This window comes from Cygnus atratus, chromosome 14 (assembly GCF_013377495.2).
Source record: "Cygnus atratus isolate AKBS03 ecotype Queensland, Australia chromosome 14, CAtr_DNAZoo_HiC_assembly, whole genome shotgun sequence".
NCBI lineage: Eukaryota > Metazoa > Chordata > Aves > Anseriformes > Anatidae > Cygnus > Cygnus atratus.
This window is the reverse complement of record NC_066375.1, coordinates 18,451,949-18,473,373: the sequence shown is the minus strand read 5'-3', so window position 1 is coordinate 18,473,373 and position 21,425 is coordinate 18,451,949. Positions and strand designations below refer to the sequence as shown.

Below are 21,425 nucleotides of genomic sequence, written 5' to 3'. Positions count from 1 at the left end.
TTTTACTTAAAATATGATCAGTAGTCAACAAGAGAGAGTACAGATACAGTTAGATTTCCACAGACACAGTAATCTCCTGCAAATGTGCTATTCACTACATACGTCTTGTATGCATAGAGCATCTCTGTATCTGCAGTGGGAATGTGGAATATGTCCTTCCCTCCCAGTGACTGTATTATCATCATGAATAATGTATAACATACAGATTACAGTAATTTTTTATGTACAGCAGAGAATGAATTTAGTTTGACTATTCATTAAGTTAAACAATTCTGTTAAGTAAAACAGCAAGCTTTGTTTCAGCCCTTCACTCAGAGGTAGAAAACATTTGTGCTATAAGTGGAGATTTACTGTGTGCGTGAGTAGTTTATTAAATCTTTCCTGTAGGCTCTGTAGCTTCTATAGCCTACTTAGTATAGAAGATAAAATTGTTCAGATTTTTTTTGACAGATAAATTTTAGTTGGAGTTAAACTAATTACTTGTTGGCTATTCAGTACTGCTAAAAGTCTTTTTCTTTAGGCACTGTGACCACTGTGATTCTGCTTGCAAACAGCAGTGCAGTAGCCAGCAGGTTCCAGCAGGGATAATTGACTCTTGTGTGAAGTTTCATAATAGAACACTTGGAAATGGTTAAAATTCATTTTCTAAATTTAGAAAAATTAAAGGACAGAACCACAGCAGGTATAAATCAGCATACTTGGTTGAAGTCACTGGAATTTTAGAGATTTAGACCAACAGAATACATGAGCTCCCATCTGAATATTGAAAGACTGACCAATCACGACAGGTTTCTGCTTCAGAGAAAAGCATTGTTTCCCTTCTACTGCTTATGTCATTATCCAAGTTATGAAGTAACCAGTTGTGAAAATCATATTCATATAGATTAATATTTACCTTATTTTGGAGGCATATCCTTTGTGAGTGATTGCTCACTAATGAAACAAGATGTGCCCAATCTTTCCCTCAGTTTAGACAGAAAAATTATTGCTGCAGTCAGTAATTTTAAATGATCAGCAGTGCATCTTTACTGACAAATGGTGGTGTTTTTCCAATGCTACATATGGTTCTTCTGAAAGTTATATAAGAATGTCTTTGATACAGAAATGTTGTGGAACAGCAGAGATCATCAAAAGTTATAATTCTGACTTTAAGTTAGCAAACATGGTACTTTTGAAGGAGTTAATCCCTTCTTTAGTTTGAATTTTGAACTGAAGAATTTAGGCCAAATGACTCCGAAGGATAATAATTTAAGTCAGCTAAGTACCATTAATATATGTATTTGCTGAATTTTACTAAAAAGGTGATCATTTTTGCATTGGTCTCAATCTTACTGTCAGGGAAACGAAAGCAAAAAAGAAAAGAAATCATATTGATCCTACTGAGAGGAGGAATAGATTTCAGAACTGTTACGTGGATATGCACGGTTTTGGACTGCTAAGAGAAGAGTATATCAACACATTAATGAAACCTTTGACTGGTGGGCTTTGCTCTGTCTTCTGATTCAGAAAGGAAGACGGGAAAAAAAAAAAAATTTTTTTTTTTCCTGAGGCTTCAGTAATTTTACAGCAGAGAGATCTTCTCAGACTGACTGAACTAATCTACTACTGTTTTAACATATTTTCAGTGTAGAAATAATGTCTTTAATGCTGAGGATTCTGTAAAAGAGGCTATGCCAATCAAATAGAGCATCTCTATAGTTTTTCACTCCTTGGTAGGAGAACCCATTCCTAGCTGCAGTAGGTACCTCTGCCCAGAGATGACAATTTCTGCATGAATGATGACCAAATGTTGCCCAGATGGTATTGCAAAAAAAAATGTATGGATGATGTGCATTAGCAAAGATATGGAAAATCTGGTCCTGAACATTTAGCTGGTGTAATCGCAGTTTGAGCTAAAGTTACACCTCACCAGCGAGGACTCCAAAGAGCTATTTAAATGTTAGAAGTCAAGGAACAATTAATTTAATGTAGAATTAGGACTAATATAGTGAGGAAGCTAAAAAACATGAGATAAAACTTGTTAGATCCTGCCATTGTAAAAACCTCACTGGCAGAATGGCATTTGTATGCAATTGTAGTGATTTTCCAGTTTATAGATCTTATGCATTTTATCACAAAATGAATGAAACAAGTGACTCAGTCTTGTGCTGTCATCCATCCACAAAGTTTCCCATAGTCCAAACTAATGCACCAATAAATACTAATGCACTAATAAATACTAATAAATACTAAAAATAAAAACTAATGCACTAATAAATACTTATTAACATTTTTCTGCTCTCTATCTGCTTTGTGATGATGTGTTTCAAGTAATTTGACACATTCAAAGAACCCCCCAGAATTTCAGGCATTATCATGGTTTTATATAAGTAATTACAATGAAAGCAAGCTCTTGCAGGACCATATTGCAAACTGAGAAGGGACTGGACCAGAAGACCTTCAAAAGCACCTTCTAACTTTAAAAGCACCTTCTAACCTTTAATTTCTTTACTATTTGAAGTCTTAAGTTCATATTCTGACCCCCTTGAATCATGTTTTACAAATAGGAAAACTGGGTATCCGCAGATTGGTTTGCACACGTCTTGTTACAACACTAATGTGAGAAGTGGAAACATCTCAGAGTGAGATTTTGCATCAGTGTCTGAAACACTAACTTTCAAAAAATGTACTGTAATCTGCAAATAGGTAAATAGATGTGGTTTGCTTACCTCTATTGATAGACCTGAATATGTCTAGCAGTCAAAAATAAAAATAGATTTCAGTACGTATTTAAGTGTAATCTGGGCATTATCAATTTTTTTTCTGGACATTAAAAGCACTTGCAATATTTAGGTCATATAATCAGAAGGACTGATCTGAAAGTCTTAAGGAGATGAAAAGGGCTTTGTCATTATAACTTTCATTAGTATTAATGGCACTTGCACAGCTAAAGCCCTGCTCATCTGGATATAGATGCACCTCTGATTGCTCTGGCTGGTATGCAGTTTTACAGACACAGACATTTAGGCAATTGGATATCCATGTTGACTTATGATCCACTTGGAATTCAGATAAAAGATGGAATTCAGTGGCCTTTATCCCTAGTTGCATTGGCCTTGTTCCCCTCCCTCTCTTTCACACTAATCTCATAAAACATTTGCTGTGTTTTGAGATTTGCAGTGCCAAAATGGCTTGGGATGCCAGATGAGCAAACAAATAGCTATTTCTTTCCTACAAATCATTACCAAAGGGAAATGCAAGTTTTAGTGCCTTCAGGCTGCTATTCAATAAGGTTATTCTAGATTTGAGAAGTGTCCCAGACAAGCACAAGGTTTTCCATCTTCTGATTTCACGCTGTCCAGTACACCAGACTCTACTAACTAGCTGCTTAACTTCTGATGTTTTTGCAGCAACTTCATACTCAGGGACTCATTGTCTCTGTGAAAGGATGTATTTGATTTGCTTTTTTCTTTTCCATTTAGAAAAACATTTCTTCTTGGAGAAGGGATGTTTAACTGGGTTTACAACAGGAGTACGGTGTTTTCTACATAAAGGTTTTATTTATTTATTTATTTACTCTGCAGACTAAAAACATATAGTCTAATGCCTTCTGTTTGCAATGACTCTATTTAGAAGGATTTCCTTTCCTTCGGGAGGGAGAACCCTGCTTCAGTTATGTTCCTTTGAATTGCAGTTAGATCTCTGAACCCCAGACAGCTGAATAAACACATTTCCCTCACCGATTTAATTATCCTGGTCCATTTGTTAGTACCAGCAGAATACTATGTAGCACATTGCCGGTTAAAACTCAGCCTTTGATTGCCAGTAATACATTACAGGTTCAGTCTGTACAGCCAAAAAGAGAAGGCTGGGTTGCCTATTGTTTGATCTGGAAAGCTGAAGCTCCAAGATGTTAATGCTGATGCAGGATGGGTTAGGTGGTTCCCAGAGGCTGCAGTCAGTGGTACTTGGTACAAGCAGTGAGGGTATAAATCAACCTAGCTTCACTAGCAAGCTCAACTCAATGTAATGCAAGACTTGCTCTCTCATGCACGCTGTGCATTCCCACTTGCCAGTGTCTTATGCACAGTGTCATGCTGCTTCCAAGTTCTCTGTGCCTTCAGCACCTCCTAGGAAAAAGAGCCTTATATGAAGAGGTGCTGTGGCTCTTTGCTGTTAGGCTATGTTCATGGGGAAGACAGAAACAAAAGCCTCTTTCCTTATTAAGCTGTATTTGTGCAGTTGGCTTCCAGCTCCCAGATGCTCAACACAGGAAAGCATTCGGGCCACCCATGCTGGGTAGGTCTAAGCAGCATGCATCAGGATAGTGCTGTAGGTAGGAACGTGCAAGACCTCGACTGAGCGAAGGTCTGTATTAGCGGAATGGTTCTCTTAGCATCTGGGACTGCTTATTCCTTTTCTATCACACTCATAAGCATGGTCTGCTGTGTCTGTTTTCAATCACGTGTCAAGCATGAGCTCCAGACCCCATAAAATCTGCTTCTCTGCACTCTTCCCCACTTCTGTGCTGTGCAGGAGAGACTGTAAAGATTCAGGCTGACACAGGAATATTAATGAAAATTTCTGCTTTTAACCTACTCATATCCAAACCCACCATCTTGCTTAAAACATTTGTAATATCACTAAGAATTTCAATATCCAGCAGTGTTTAAACTTTGTCATAGAAGCAGGTCAGGAAAGGAGGGCACTAGCATACTATGCAAATAAATATATAAATAAATAAATAAAATAAAAACCTTACATGGAATGGCTAGCAACATTCAGCTTTGATTACCGCTGACATTCTCAAATGAAAATATCTGTTGATGCCATATACTAAATTAGATTCTATGTTCTCCTCTGGAACTGGAGGCACAGATTTCAAGAAAGGAAAACATCCATTAAGGCTAGTCTATACATTTCTGATGCCTAACTTGCCCTTTTACCACACCAAGATGGTTGAATTATACTAGATCTGTTGCCATACTGCTCAGTAGCAGAAGAAGATTAAAAAAAAAGGAAGAAAAAAAAAAGTAGAGTATTTTTATTCTCTGGGTTCTGCTTAGCAAAAGTGAAAACAAAAACACCAGCAAAAATTTGTGCTGAACTTCCCAAATGAACAATAAGCTCAAGTTCATCAGAGTGGAGAAAAGCTGTGTGACAGTATGTTTGAATGAATCTAATTATTGGCCTTGTCAGTAATGTGTTGCATCAAATCATTCTCTCAAAGGAAAGTAATGCAACAACATTGTGTACATACTAAGTGATATTTTGGTGGAGAGTTGCATAACAATGACAAATAGATTTGTTTTATAATAGGTCCCACCTGAGTCAGTGAGAGAAAAAATAGACATGCCAAAGGTGATAAGCACTGAAGTTTCTTCAAATAGACAGTGTGATCTCAATTGTATTAAAAGGAAACTTTGCTAAAGTGAACTGTAACCTCAACTATTATGTGACATCTTTACTGTGAGTCTCCTTTTATAAAGCAGGCTACTTTTCAATGCTTTGTACAGTACTATTAAAACCAGAATTATATGTGCATTGTCCATGTCCAAAGAGGTTGCCTGTAAATTCATCTTTTTCAAGGCTTTGCATTTCTTTGTTTTTATTTGTTTTTACAGTTCCACCCAAAAGGGAGATGATGATTATGAAGATTATACTTCAAATAAGACTTGGGTTTTGACTCCCAAAGTTCATGAGAGTGATGTCACTCTTATTTTAAATGGCTTGCTAGAAGGATATGACAACAAGTTGAGACCTGACATAGGAGGTATGTTGGTTTTCTTTTTAGTCCAACTTTGAGTGGTGAAGAGAAAGCTTTTTCATACCATATTATACTACACAGGTAGCAGAATCCATTGAAATTTGCTATGAAAACGAAGTAAGATGTAGTGAAACATCACTGGCACAAAAAGTACCCATGATTTTGGAACCTGCCATAAATTGTTAAGATTGCTAAATCTAACCTAAGACACCTAACAAAACCATCATGATGTGCTGAATCAGGCTACTTGTAACCATGCAGGTTAATCCTGGCACACTCAGGGCCGGTGACCACTGTCCTGAGGAGCCTGTCCCAGTGACTGACAACTGTCTCAGTGTAGAACCTTTTCCTAACACCCAGCCTGACCGTCCGCTGTCCCAGCTCCATGCCATTCCCTTGGGTCTCTGCTCAGCAGGGCAAGAAGTGACTGGGGAATGAGACAGTGAGAAAGAAGGTTTCACAAAGGATAAGTGCAGTCAAGCAGATTGACTTGATTTCCCTAGATTTCCCCCACAACTGATAAAACTATATAAACCCAAGTTCAGACTCATAATGGAAGTCTTATTTAACTGGAAAAACTTTTGCAAGGATCTTCCTCTCCACTGATTACTGAGGGAGCTGAGAGATAAGGGTCCCTGAGTAGATAGGAGAAGGCCCTATGTGTGTACAGAACAGCCAGGTGATACCTCTGTGGAAGAGGATACAGAAGTAAGATTATAGGAAAACACAAAGAGAATTCAAAGATGAGGCAGGCAGGCAGAGGAATGCATAGAACAGCAAGGTTAATGAAAGAAACTGTTTCTAACAAATTTACAGAGGCTTACAAACCAAGGACATTTTTTTGGTGAATGAAAACATGAGTGTTTAACCTTCAACATATGCAAGTAGTCTAAAGAACAGAGGAGTGTGTCTTACTCTCCCGATCCAAGGCATTAAAGAGCAGAGAAAAAGTAAGCATTTATAAAAAACATCTAGGAAAAAAATATGTTTTAGTCAGGGTATTTGAGAACAATAAAGCTACAGTAATTTCAAAATAAATTAATCTAGCAACTGTTTTTGTTCCTGCTTTAGAGCCTTGAGTATTAATATTACTTTGGGTTCACGAAATTGTTACTTATCTACAGGCATCTCTGCAGGCAACAGCAGTCACATTGCATTCAGCATTATAATGTTAAATGAGTGATGCAACATATTGTAAGAGGAATAAGTTTCCTTCCGTTGATAGTGTTTTGTCAGATGTGTTGCTGTGATTTGACACAAAATATACATAGTCAGATATGACTCACTAAAGTAATGACGCTGGTTTCAGTATTTGTTCTCACAGCATAAGTAAATATGTTCTGATAGAATAAATTGTATAAGAATTTGTCTCAAAGTGTGTTTAACTAATTTCAAGCTGGAGAAGTTGCTGTAAATTTATAACTATTGGATATGCACATTTAAATGTGAGGCAACCATAGCCATACAACAGAGGTACTAAAACAATCTTTTTCATTTGTTTGATTCTCTTGCAGTTGGTTTTGACCTTCATTCATGGTAGTGATTTTTGTTGTTTCCCTTACAGTTAAACCAACAGTAATTCACACTGACATGTATGTAAATAGCATTGGGCCAGTGAATGCTATTAATATGGTAGGTAAATGATTGCCACATTTTCCTACAATGTTCAAAGTTGAATGTCCATCATTTTTGGCATTACAAAGTTTCCATTAGTTTTAATGTTGTGTTATACCTATATTATTTAAAATCTCATTGTTATTATAGATGTAAGGACTGCATGAGCTATGAGTCTAGATGAGACAGCAAAACTGAGCTGTGAATAATAACAGTTTTAACATCTCTTTGCACATCCATGTGCTGTATTCTGCAGTGCTTTCTGACAGTTTAGCTCTTGTAGGACTGACCTTCCAGATTGCTACAAATCAAGCAAAGGCATTCACCAGTGATATTACTACTCCTGCCACCAAGAGATAAAAGGAAAAAGCTCAGATCCTAAAAGCAAAGATCCATAAAGAAAACTTGAATTCTATCTTCATATAGCTGACGGAAAGTGATTTAGCCTGAGCACCACAATGTCTATTTCATTCTAATAGTTTTCAAGTGTAGCAAGAAATTTTACATTGCTCTTTTTCATTCTACAATTTCTTTTGCTGTTTCTGGCTGCCGACTGGCTACCAGGGAAAGTGAGACTTCAGCACTTCTGACATTAACTGGGGAGGGTCACAGGCAATTGGGTTAGCGAAATCACTTCAAATCTTACCTGTCCTAGATCCAAGGGAATAAGTAATTGTTCTCTAACCTGATCAGGTGTGGGTTAAGGGGTGGGGACACGGAATCAGAAAGGTACATACAAATATGACTCTATTTTATTTTAGCTCAACCTGTCAGCAGGAAAATAATGAAATAGGGTTTTGGTTTGTTTTGTTTAACAACAATCTTTGGTAAAGAATCTCCTCAAAAATTCACAAAGAAATTGTTTTTATCAGTTCTAGTATCATCTTCTCTATTTCACGTTTGTTTGTTTGTTTTCTTATGAAGTTAAGGAAAGCATATCAGGAGTAATGTGAAATGCCGAGTGCTATGTTTTCATCAGTATTTCTGGTTAACACAACAGGAATATACAATTGATATATTTTTCGCCCAAACGTGGTATGACAGACGTCTGAAGTTCAACAGCACTATAAAAGTGCTCAGATTAAACAGCAACATGGTTGGGAAGATCTGGATACCAGATACATTTTTCCGAAATTCCAAGAAAGCTGATGCTCATTGGATAACAACTCCTAATAGGATGCTCAGGATCTGGAATGACGGCAGAGTGTTGTACACACTGAGGTATTTACATCCGACTTTAATTTCAGTTTCTCAAGGGAAAACCAAAGAAAAGGTCCTGTGAATTCAAGTCACTGACATTAACCCTAAGGAAAAAACAATGTTGTTTCCTATTACTTACGTGTACAACACTGAAAAAGGAAAATATTAGAAGTTTTTTTTTATTATTTTCATGCAATATATTTGATATTGATAAATTAAAATGGTTTCATTTCTACCTATAGATTTTTCTGTCTTCCTTCCCAAATAGTTACATTTCTATACTACAAGAATATGAGCATGGTTATAGTAATTCATCTTCATTTTCATGTACGTTCTATTGTTTACCAGTAGTTTGGTCCATACTGTCTTTTACCTTTTTATTAGGTTAAACTAACAAATTTGAAATATCCTTGAATCAAATAGATGTTAGAAATGAGGTACTGCAAGCACCAGAAGCCTCATATTCTGAACTGATTACTGCTTAGTTAGATTAAGTTCCACCTGAGAAAATATTTCATTCCTCAAATATCTTATGAAAATAATGATTCTCTTTTTATGATTGATCATTTATGGCTTAGGTCAATACCTACCTATATGCCCTGTTCCACTAACATTTTCATGAAACTAAACTTGGTATGCTCATCTCCAGATTTCTCACTTGCCTGGATAGTTTTTCTTTTGAGACAGATTATCCTTATAAGTCTTGTAAATAATTGTTACATGCACGCCTACATTTAAATGTTACATATGCAACATTTACTAATTTAAAAAACACATTCCCAATTATCATAATATATTTCCTAAATGTGGAAACCCAAGGTGCATTTTTTTTTCTAATGTGATATAATATTTGATTGTATATAAAATGTAGATAAAAGAGGTATCTGTTCAAGAGACCTTATAATTTAAAATAAAAGTACAGAGTCAAAATTATCAGGCTTAAGACCTTCTGAGTTTTAAACTCTATTTTCAAAGTGTTATGGATTTTTCTGCTTTTGTTTTACTGGGTGGCAAAAAAAGAAAGTTTCAGGACAGTATATTCATTAGCATTTCAATGAATAGTTTTGAATCTTTCCTTAAGACAACCTTTTAATGTTGCAAATGTTTGAATTACAAAAAGGAGTCTTATTTCATAGTTATTTTACATTTATTACACATTGCATCACCAGAAGAGATAAGAGAATGATTGGAATTGAAATCCAGTGCAAATCAAAGTCAGCCTGATAAAGAATATCCCAGGTTCACTTTTGAAATGTTAAATTGGACTTAGCTACACTAATGTCTCTCTGGACTTGGTACCTTTTTCTTCAAACCACTGTTTCCCTCATTAGAAAGAGATATATCTGATAGAACTTAGAAACAGTTATCCAATATTTATGTATGTCTAGTTGTCTAGGTGAGTCACAGCAAGCACCAATTAGGATTCATCCAGAAATGCAATGTGATAGTATCATTGCAAATCTGCGATTCTGGCTGCAGAGAGGAGGGCTCCAGGGGAGATGGCTGATTTTCTTATTGGCTCCCCCAAGCTCAAGAGCAGTCCATTCTGACCAGCAGGAAATTAAGCAAGGAGGTCTGCATGGATTAACACAAAGCTCCTGACGAAACTCAAATGTGGAAAGAAAACATACAAGAGGCAGAAGCAGGAACAGGTGACCCAGAACACTGTCCAAGCTCTCAGAGACAGGGTTAGAAAAGCCGAAGTTCCTCTGAAATTGAATCCAGCAAGGGACATAAAAGCATAAAGAAGAGTTTCTTCACATACATCCTCAACAAATGGAAGACTAGGAAAAATGTGGGTGCACTGCCAAATGGGAATGGGGATCTGGTCCCAAAGGACACAGAAAAGGCAAGGAATACAATGCTGCCTTTGCCCCAGTCTTTACTGGTAAGACAAACCTCCAGCAATCCCAGGTTCCCAAGATCAGTGGGAAAGCCTGGAGCAAGGGAGGCATACCCTCAGCGGAGAAGAACCAGGTACAGGCTAAAAAACTGGACAGCAAAGTGGATGGAAAACTTCATGAGCTGCCAGGTGCAAAGGGTTGTGAGCACTGTCACAAAAGAAGGAAAGAAGCCACTAGTGGTGTACTCCCTAGTTTGGTACTGAGTCAATACTGTTTAACACCTTCACGTCTTCATTAATTACCTGAACAATAGGACAGAGTGCACCCTCAGCAAGTCTGTAGGTAATACAAAACTGGGAAAAGTGATTGGTATATCATAGGGTTGCGCTGACACTCAGAGGGACTACGACACGCTGGAGAAATGGGCCAAGAAGGATCTCACGGACTTCAACATAGGAAAATGTAAAGTCCTGTATCAGGTGATGAATAGCCCTATGCATTAGAACAGACTGGGTGCCAGCCAGCTGGAAAACACAAATGGGAATACAGGAAATTCTGGTTAAACATAAGAAGAAGCTTTCTTACTGAGAGTGGACACATCATGAAACAGGTTGCCCAGGGAGGTTGCGAGGTTGTGAAGTCTCTATGCTTGGCGATATTCAAAGCTTGGTGGTGCTTTGTCCTGGGGAATATCTACTCAATTCCATAAGAGAAAACAAAAGGAAAAAAAAAAACAGTAGTGTAATCTGATCCCATCCCAGATTCAAACAATGTTAAATTTGTTTATCAGAGAAACGACACTTGAAGGAAGAACCTTTTTTTTTTTTTTTTTTTTGGATCCATGTTATAATTTTCTTCAAATGAAACTGAAGATGATAGAAATGAGAAGAGAAAGAATGGACAATGTTCTTAGCACACAGAATTATCTCTCCTTTTGTGTCACAAACACATCATCCCTTAGTTTCAAGAGAAATGAGTTTTGTTCCTAAATCCCTAATGTAGAAAAGTTTCCTTTTGACTTTATTAACTTGTTGACTAGCGGCCACAGCATTCCTCTATAACACACACACACACACACACAGTGGGAGATTTAGGGAGACATCTGCATATAGCACTGACATGCATGAACCAGGAAGCACGCTCAGCCCACAGAGTTGCTCATTTGGACACCAAGGAACCAGAAAAAAAAAAAAAAAAAAAAAAAAAACCTACAGTTTTCATATGAACAAAAGGAGCAAATAAACATCACTGCTCTTTCCCCCCCCACCTCCTCCCTCCTGTCCACAGCCTTTTCTTCTTATGGGTTATTTGCTTACAGCCCATGCAACATGCAGCTCATGTCAGGACTGGGATACGTATAAACTAGAAACAAGGAAGGGATTAAATGAAAAATTGTGGAGCTTTTAGCAGGGCATACATCTAATCTAATTTTGGATTTCCAAAAGTACATGTGTCTATGTGATGAATATCTATAGCACCTACATCACTTGAGTTATAATTGAGACTTTCCTGATAGTCAGTGGAGAGAAAAACCTTCCTGGTGCATTCCTCTTCCAATTTAATTCAGATGTCTATTTTGGAATGCAACGAAGTATATCCCAAGAGAATCTTTTTTTCCACTGGATGCAAAGATGGCTGAGATGGCTATCTTGGATGCGGATGTCTAAAATTGGACTCTTACACATCATTTCTGAAATAGTATTTTTTTTTTCATGTAAAATACATTTCCCTAGTGCATTATGGCATGTTGTGACACAGAGACTTGTCACTGCTCAGGAGAAAACCTGTGTATCCACTCAGGGACTTGCCAGTCATGAGTAATTCTGCCATTTCAGATGCATAGGAACAGAACTTTTAATATCTCATTCTACTGTACAGTAGATGGTAAGAGCCAACATAACAAAAAAAAAAAAAGAAAAAAAAAAGACAATAAGCATGTCTTCCTATGTTTGGAATAGCCAAATTAATATATCCGTATCAACAGTTTACTTTTGCTTTCTATATTCATTATATATATGCATATTTCATAGTCAGATTCCACCATAGTAACCACCCTTGTTTTACTTGCCGTGACATAGCTTTCAGTACAAACTTCTCAGGTGTGTTCTGTATAACCTGTTTTCTTTTTCCTCAGGCTGACAATTGATGCTGAGTGTCAGCTACAGTTGCACAACTTCCCAATGGATGCCCATTCCTGCCCCCTGGAATTTTCAAGCTGTAAGTAACGTGCTTAAAAATAACTCTTTCCTGACCCATGCTGAGCTACTTATTAAAAAATTTGAGGGAAATAACATACATATATATATAATTTACTTGCAATATGCTTCTCCAGTTTTTTCCAGAAATAGAAAATAGTATTTTTACTCCCCAGAATACATTAAAATCCTAGCAATGACTATGAAACAAAGCATTCTGTATTTTCCTTCGCAATAAGATGGCTACCCAAGAGAAGAGATTATATACCAATGGAAGCGCAGCTCAGTGGAGGTGGGGGACACGAGATCCTGGAGGCTTTACCAGTTCTCCTTTACGGGATTAAGAAATACAACTGAGGTAGTGAAGACCACATCAGGTAAGACAACTGATTTATTTACCATCACATTTATTTACGATTGTATTAAAAGAATTAGAAAGAAGGAAATCTCTGACTGTTTGGAACTTGGCATTAGCACTTCACAGAAAAGATACAGGGTTTAGTATTTCTGAAGAGGAACTCACAGAAAGAAAAGTTGTTGCCTATTGTCCATTCTTGCATTGTCCTCCAAGAAATGCTTAGAAGTGGCAGAAGAAAGCTACTGCTGCAAGGGGTGAGTGAGCGAAGGTACTTCCTAGCCTGCTTCGGCATAGAAAACAGCACAGTTGAGCCTCCAAGTGATAATCTGATATTGGTTTGAATATTTTACAGTTCTGTTCCCAACTCCTAGAAGCAGAAAGTTAGGCCTGGACAGAAATGAAATTCAAAGTCCTAACCTCTTTACTACAGCAGCTCCAAGTGTATTTTGCTCCTTAAAACAGGGCACATTCAGCTCTCATTAAAGAGAACAGTCTTGCAAGCCAGAGTCTCAGATGATTTTCCTGCATATTTCTATCTCCTTGGAAACAAGTAATGGAATTTAAAATGATAAATGAGGAAGGACTCAGATTTTAATAAAAATGGCAATTTTAACCCTACTAGCTAAGCAGGAAAATACATTCTTCTAGACATATATTTTTGTATTTGTCAGTAGAAAGGAAATCACTGAGTATGAGAAAGGATGCAAAGAAGAATTACGTATTAATATTCTTGTACATGCATGATATCCCTTGTCTTTGATTTCTTAATGAAAGCAGTTTTTCTTTTCAGGTTGCTTTTGACTTTCACTTTATTTTATTGTTCTGACAAATATGTTGGTTTAAATTCAGACATTTGTGTTTATTTTGACTTCAGAAATATCCCCATCCATTAGAAAGAATAACACAATTATTTCTAAAAGTTCAGCATCACTATTATATTCAAAAGGAGAGTGAGATAACGCTAGAGCTGAGAGCAGCCTGCTGTGCATTCCACTGTAGTGCAAACAAAGAGTTTGAGAATTAATTCAACTTCTAACTCCTGAATCACTGGATGACATCACCAATCACCAATGACATGTTTGGTCTTAGGAGCAGGCCAAAACAGAATGAAGCCTCCAAGCAGTAGCCACATTTGCCTTGTGGCCCCTTCTGGCATTTTATCTGAAGGAAATATTTAGTCAACTATTCAAGAAAGCATTTGACCTTTCTCATTTTCCCAGGGAAATAAAAATACAGGTGCAAAAGAGGACAAGATAGCAGTGTGCGTGGGAGCCATAGCTGCTAATAACTACCATTACACATGATATGGTGGAGCTGATCTCAAAGCAAAAATATAAACAGCAATGCATCTCACCTCAGACTGCCCCTGCAGCAGGCACAGCGCAAAAGGCAGCAGTAAACTGAAGCGTGGCCTAAGATCTCGTCCTGCCCCAGCTGATCACTAGATTTATATTAGCCATAACTTGAGTTCCCCTTATTTGCTCCTTTTCTTCATTATTTTTTTTTATTAAGCGATTCTCAGATAAACTTATTTTGGCCAGAAATACAAAGCAATAAAATCTTAACATACTACAAGCTTCATATCCACATCTTGTGGTGGTGAATCAAAAGCACTCTAATGTTCTGCTAATGTGAAGTGAGCACATACTGGGAAATAAGCAGTAAAGCACAGAAAGAAAAAAAGATACTTTCCCATGCAAAGAAAACCTTTTTTTTTCAGGGAACAGCTATTCAAGCTTGTAGCGCTACCATAATGTTGTACCAGTAATTTTCAATATGATGACATACACTATACCTTTTAATTTGCTCAAACAAAAATAAGTGATTAGCAGTTAGCATGTCCTTTAAAGCAGAGTCCCTCTAGTCATCCCTCAACTCCTAAGAAGAAATGCTCATGAAAACTACTCAGTATCCTGACCTACTCTAAAGATCTGAGTACAAAAACTTGGAAAACAATCCTGTGTATGTTTGTTCTCCTATGGTTATCTTAAATTTGATTTTCCTTGACTCTTTGGTGTATATGACTGCAGATATGCAAGAAAATTTGATCCAGGTGCAGAATCTAAATAATGAGAAAGTGAAGGGAAAAAAAGAAGAGATTGTCATGAATATGGTCTACCTCCTACAAATATTGTGATAAAGCTGGCAGGGCCCAAAGACTGTTTGTTGTTTACCTAAATGCCTTATTGGCATGCTGGGAACTATATTAAGTACAATATTTCTCAGCACAATTTATTACCTACCTAAAATTACTCTGACATACACATATTATTAACAGAGCTGCCCCAAAAGAAAAGAAAAATAATCCAATCTAATAGATTTACTTGCAACCTGTGTACAACCTGAGTACACAAGAGTTTGAATGCCCAAATAGCCAAAATTAGTCACGAGGCTTTATGCAACTAATTGCAGTGCTGTGGATAATGGAGTTTAGATACAAACTAATGACAGTCCCACAGGTGATGCTTTGGAAGAGATATGAGCTTAGGCACAGTGGAGGAGATTAAGGAGATGTCAGAAAGAGGACTGTACTGTAATTCCCACAACTCTTCCACAAACTAAATTTAGGTGAAAACAGAACCCAGTGAAACCTGAACATGAGATGTTAGTGTATGAGACTGAATAGTTATAAAACAGGAGGAGCCTGGGGGTAGTATTAAGGTATTTGAAACTGGAGTTAACTTTCCGTATCTATGTTTACTCCATTTTAAAAGAAACTCTTGATTCTCATTGTCTCCCAGTGACTAACACATCCAAGTCCTTGAGGGCTATGCTGGCTCAGTGACTGGAGCAGAGAAGAGAATCAGAAAGGATGGCTGAGACTTGGTTATTAAAAATTCCCTGCTACCTCTGTTTCTGTCATGTCATAGCTGAATGTTCAAGATCTGGGCTGAGTTAAGGGCAGAGGGAAGCAAGAACCGATGAGTGTAAGCTCCTTAATATCTGATGAACTTGTCGAAGTGACATTTGTCTGCAGCTCTTCCTTTGCAACCAGTGCAGAAATATAAGTAACTGAAAGGGCCAGATGTTGGAATTCAGTTTCAGCCCCCTATTAGTCAGAAAACCCTGATAACAGCAGCAAAAAGGAACTAGAATAAGACAAAGGTGGAAAAATAAGGCAAATCGGAAAAGACAAACCATCCTGTCTGTCTCTCTTATCTGAAGCGAGCCATCCAGAATCATCAGGTTGTTGCTCTCCACACAGAACATCCCAATGTGACTCTAATGTTCTGCGAAAGTCACAGACCAAGCAATAAGACATGACTTAGCTAATGGAATCTGCTGTCCATAATAACAGGAACCACTAAGAAAAGTTAACTCTTAAGTCACTGCTTCATGAACATTTAATTGAAATTATTAGATAGTCTCTACAATTAGCAATATATTACCAGTATATATTTATTGCTTTTGCATTACCACCTACGTTGTGTAAACAGCAGTGATTAAGCTTAGATTCTCTGGAATAAAATGAATGTTAAAACATATTATTTGAGTTATGTAAAATATTACAGTTGACCTGACATAAACCGAGATGGCTTTAAGATTTATTGAATTGAATTATTGAATTACATCCGTAATCATTGCTCAAATAGTACATATCTTGGATCAACTACTAAGAAACTACCAATTGTCATGTGACCTTTTGGCTCACAGTGTAAGGTCCCGTTCCTGAATGGTACTGAGATTCTTCAATAAAAAATGAACGAGCTAATGGGAAAGTCTAGGGGACAAAAAAAGTAGCTTTTTTTTTTTTCCTGAAGTTTAGATGGATGCATTCATGAGTAATCCTCACAAAGCAATCTGTTATGTATTTTACAAAATCCTACCTCAAACCTAATGCTGAGGGACCTAACTGTTTTTCTTTTACATGTTCAGAGTTCATGATATTGCCTTTGGTTATTTAAAGGTGTCTGATCTATTAGATATGTGTTCTACACGTTACAAATCTAAAACTAGCGTGGCAGAGAGTGGACAGTTAACACAGAAAACAAGTTGTATTATATAACAATTATATAACAAGCAATAATAATAAAGAGAAAAACAAAAATGACAGCTCTAACACAAGTTATCCTTTTCCATCCTCAATATTTTCTTTTAGTATTGCACACCACATGTAATTTAAATCAATGATAGTTCTTGGCTTTGCTTTAAAAACTATCTTAAATCCAATTTCTGACCTTTCAGATTCACCATGGATTAAAAACAAGGAAAAAATGTGGTTAGATAATAGTCCAGCAAGTCCACCACTTTTCTTTACTTTGGATGTCAAAATGAAAATTTTACAGAGTGTAGCCAAAATCACGTAAGAGAATAAAAATGTCTATAGGTTAGGAGGGACTTCAAGGAAGTTTTTCTACACAACTCTCTCACCTCTGATTTGACTAACAAGAAAGATAAGCTTTAATCTTTCTGATTATTACTGCAATGCAACAAGCAATACAGAAGTACAAGATCTGCAATACAGAATGCACAAGTGAGTGTTACCAAACAGGGAGATGTAGCGCGTTGTGAAAAAGATAAAATAGGAAAATTCAAAAATCTGCAATATGTTACTTAAAATAAAGAGTGAAATACGCTATTAAGGAAATAATCAAATGCACAAATATAAAAAGGTCAGGAGTTGCTGAAAGACAGAGAGAGAAAGAGAGAGAGAGAAAGAAAGTCCAAAACTACACCAGGATACAGAATGTGATACTGTTGCAAAGAAACTACTTTTTTTTTTTTTTTTTCTGGGATTCATGGCCCCAAGTGTTGTATATAAATTTGAGTGAAATATCTGTTCTACTAGGTGAAAAACCGATGCCAAGTTGTTGTTGTTCTTAATTCAAAAAAGTGTTTAAGTGCAGCCTTGTAAGAAAGTGAGGGGAGTGCAGGAGATGGTAGTAAGTAAAGGGTGTAGAGAACATGACCTATGCAAATATTTGGAAGGATGTGACTAGTCTGGAAGAAAGAATAACTGGTGATCAAGGGGCTAATGCTCACATTCTTCACTTAGGGTTAAGGAAGAAATAATGAGCTGGTTTTAATCAAGTAAGATTTAGGCATGAGAGTAAAACACTCTTTTAAAACCATAACAATAATTAACACTGACACATAGGAAGATTGTAGAAATGCTAAAATCAGAGGGTTTATGAAATATGAAACAGGCTAGAAATATAGCGATCCTACCTCAGACCAGGAGGAAAGGACTCTTTCAATCAATAAGTTTCAATGAATTTCATAAAATTACTGCACAACATGCAGTTCTACTGATTATTCAGTGTTTTTGAATGGACATCCTGCTATTGAATACTGTATTATGCCAAAGTTTGTAAATGTGTAATTATTTAGGAGAGATGGAGCTTCTGGTATTCCCAGTTCATTTCTGTGACTGGGTAGTTCCTTTCTTAAACCAGACATTGCATATGCCTTAGTCACAGAGCCAGTCCTGAATTTTTAGTTAGATACACAGGCATTATGAGTATAATCAATAAACAGCAATTTAGCAAGCTGCACAGGATCCACGAGACTGGTGAGCCAACACCTGTAAATTCCATTTTATTTTCTTTCTGTTCTGTATTTTGCACAGCTAATCAGAGCTGTGCAATAGAGATAGTGTATTGCTCATATCTGATAAACAGCATCAAATTGGTAATTAAATATTTATCTTGTTAGACATCTATTTAGCTACATAAATAAATCTGGGTCAGGTTTCTGCTTTATCAGGAAAATGTGGTCAAGGCTATTATTTTGTGGAAGAGGACATATTTGGAGACTTTTATACTTTATCTTAATGTTGCCGTGTAATGAATTGAACTGTTGGCAGGCATGCAGTCCCCAGAGGTCTCATAGCACTCCAAAAGAACAGGAGCCTTGTCTTATATTTCTTTATTAAGTCAAAATATGATGAGACATGCATAAAAAATTTGAAGATATTTCCCCCTGTTGGGAAATAGGCCTGGCATTAAAACATACCCATAGGTGGATTTCAACTACGCTTAGAAATCCCTGCCAGCCTGACACACCGTTCCAGTGCCCAATACGGGCTGATTACAGCATACGGCATTGCAGGGAGGTCCTTCTGAAAACTGACAAACGTTCCCTGTCTAAAGATATTGATCTAGTGAATTGGCACAAGATACCAGTACCCACATTTGGATTTTGGCAGAATTTAAACATACTTTGTACCCAACTTTGCAGAGGAGCAAACTATGATGTAAGCTGTAAGTCAGAGAACTCAGCCCACTGTGTCTTAGCTTGTCCTGTGTATCTTGTTCTCCTGATGGCTTTGGAGGGTATTTATCTCAATATTCTAGTTTTTTTAAAAACTATAAGAAATTATTACCTTTCACATTCTTGCTAAAAGGATACTCTCTGTAGGAGAGTGAAACATTTAAAGCAGCAGGCAGACACAACAGCCTGAAAGGCCTATTTTTATGCTTGCTGCTTCCACGGAAACCCAGATCTCCAAGCTAATATCCTTAAAATTCTTAAGATATCCTTCACAAATGTTAAGATTTTATTATTAATATAAATATTCTTGTCACCTCTGTGGAAAGAAAGCACCAGTGAGTAAATTACTTTTTTCTTTTGACATTTAAACTTTCCCTTGTTTTAATAATGCAGGACTACTCACATGAACCACTGTTTCACAGTGCCATACCTAGTGTATCATTTGAAAAAAGACAAACAAACAAACAAATCCAGAATAAACTCACTTATTTAATTTTCACGTACCACCATTATGAATAGTTACAGATGATCTGTGAGGAGGAGGAGTATTTTTGGTTATGGTGGTGACCTACAAGTTTGATATTGCTGTCAGGGAATAAGACAGGTAAGGTAACTATGCCTGCATATTACTTATGAAGGATAAGGAATGTAAATAACAAACATTTCTCAGATACGCCAGATACTCATGTCTGTTCAGTCATTCATCAAACCACAGCGATTAACAAATGTTTGCTGAAGTTACGCTGAAAAGTTTGCTGAAAACAGTCTACCTCTCAGGATGATGTCTTCAAAGCATAGAGATGTAGTACAATTCCCTCACTCCCATACCTGTTGTATTCTCCACATTTTCTCATCCAAATTGGTTAATTGTGTGGCAAATGAGTATTCATAGATGAATTCACATGACTGCATAAATGAGCTCATTCTGTAAGCAGGCTTTTTGGTTCCTTCCTGTTGTGTAGACAACCAAAACCTACCTATGCACGCACACCTCTTCTGAACTGCTAAATCAGAACCCCTTAGATCCATTTATCCCCAAATTGCAGCTGTGAGACAGACCAGAAGACAGGGCCAAGCTGAAAGCTTTCTGTGGAACTGGACAATGAGCACAGGCAGGAGGACAGAGGCCTCTCCTGGGATGTCTGGGAAGAACTCGAGTCAACTTCATTCATGTCTCTTCTCTTATGCCAACCGCTTCAGCCCTTGGTAGCACCTCTAGAGACCTGAGAATATCTGAACAGTTGCCCTTCCACTTCCTTTATCCATCCAAACACCACTTTTTCCATCATCTGATATGCAGTTTTTGAAATCACTACACACCCACCCTTATGACAGCAAATCAACCCATGGCACGTTAACAGTATAGGCAGGGGAGCAGAGAATTCAATGGAAATGACATGTCCAACAAGCAAGCTTGTGGATCCAAGTAATATTATTAAGAGCAAGTTTTAGCCTTGGTTTCTACTCCATGTTCAGTTTTGACCACAGTAAAAAGGATCTTTTCCATGTCTTTAACAAGTGTAGTTGCACCCATTTGAAATGCATTTTCCTAAAATTGTTAGCTGCTGTAGGACCCCTTGGAAAGAGCATGATGGTCAAGCACTGAGAACTGCCAAGCCATGGAAGTAGCAACTGAGAGCGAAGGGCTGCTATTGCTTGGGTGTTAATGCAAAAAAGGATCCGGAGCACCAGGACTTAGGTTGGTTATTTCTGTTACAGTGAAGGGTTAGATCTTTGAGGTTTAATGGGTGGGAAAACAAAACAAACAAAAACACTATTCTTATGGAATCAGTATATTTTAAATTACTATGGACTGAAAGAATCTGTTTTCTCTACAGACTTGTATCTATATAGCTTCGGGTTTAGGCAATCAAGTTCACCTGCATCTAACTAATTATATAAATAGAGTTGAAAGCCTCTTTGATGATTTTTTATCTTTTGAGAAGTTTTTAAAACCTTCTTAACATTCCAGTGACAGTAATTCAGCTCTTTTAATCCTGGTTTTCCTAGACTCAGTAATGTCAATTGAGTCACCCCAGCAAAGTGAAATCATGACTGTCCCTGAAGAAAAGGGTTGTTGTAGCCAGAAACCTCTTGATTTCCCAATTGAACAAAGACTCCTGGGGGTCATTTATCTTTCTGAAAGTAAGTTTGTCTTTCTGAACATTTGCCATACTGAAAGCATGGCTTGCTCCAAAGTAAACTGAACTTTAGAAAGGTTGGGTAAGGATAAAAAGGATTAATACAAGGAACCA

The 21,425-nt window shown here is 37.1% G+C and overlaps 1 protein-coding gene across 7 annotated transcripts in view; it reads left to right on the top strand.

Moving 5' to 3' along the window:
* The first annotated feature begins 7,321 nt into the window (after nucleotides 1-7,321).
* The window catches only part of GABRG2 (gamma-aminobutyric acid type A receptor subunit gamma2), a 42,669-nt gene continuing 28,565 nt past the window's right edge, over nucleotides 7,322-21,425 (top strand). For all 7 annotated transcript variants that reach the window (XM_035563963.1, XM_035563964.1, XM_035563960.1 and 4 more), the window contains exons 1-4: nucleotides 7,322-7,378; nucleotides 8,361-8,581; nucleotides 12,539-12,621; nucleotides 12,839-12,976. In XM_035563963.1, the coding sequence (XP_035419856.1) occupies nucleotides 7,337-7,378; nucleotides 8,361-8,581; nucleotides 12,539-12,621; nucleotides 12,839-12,976 (484 nt within the window). In that variant the 5' untranslated portion in view covers nucleotides 7,322-7,336. The remainder of the gene's footprint in view (nucleotides 7,379-8,360; nucleotides 8,582-12,538; nucleotides 12,622-12,838; nucleotides 12,977-21,425) is intronic.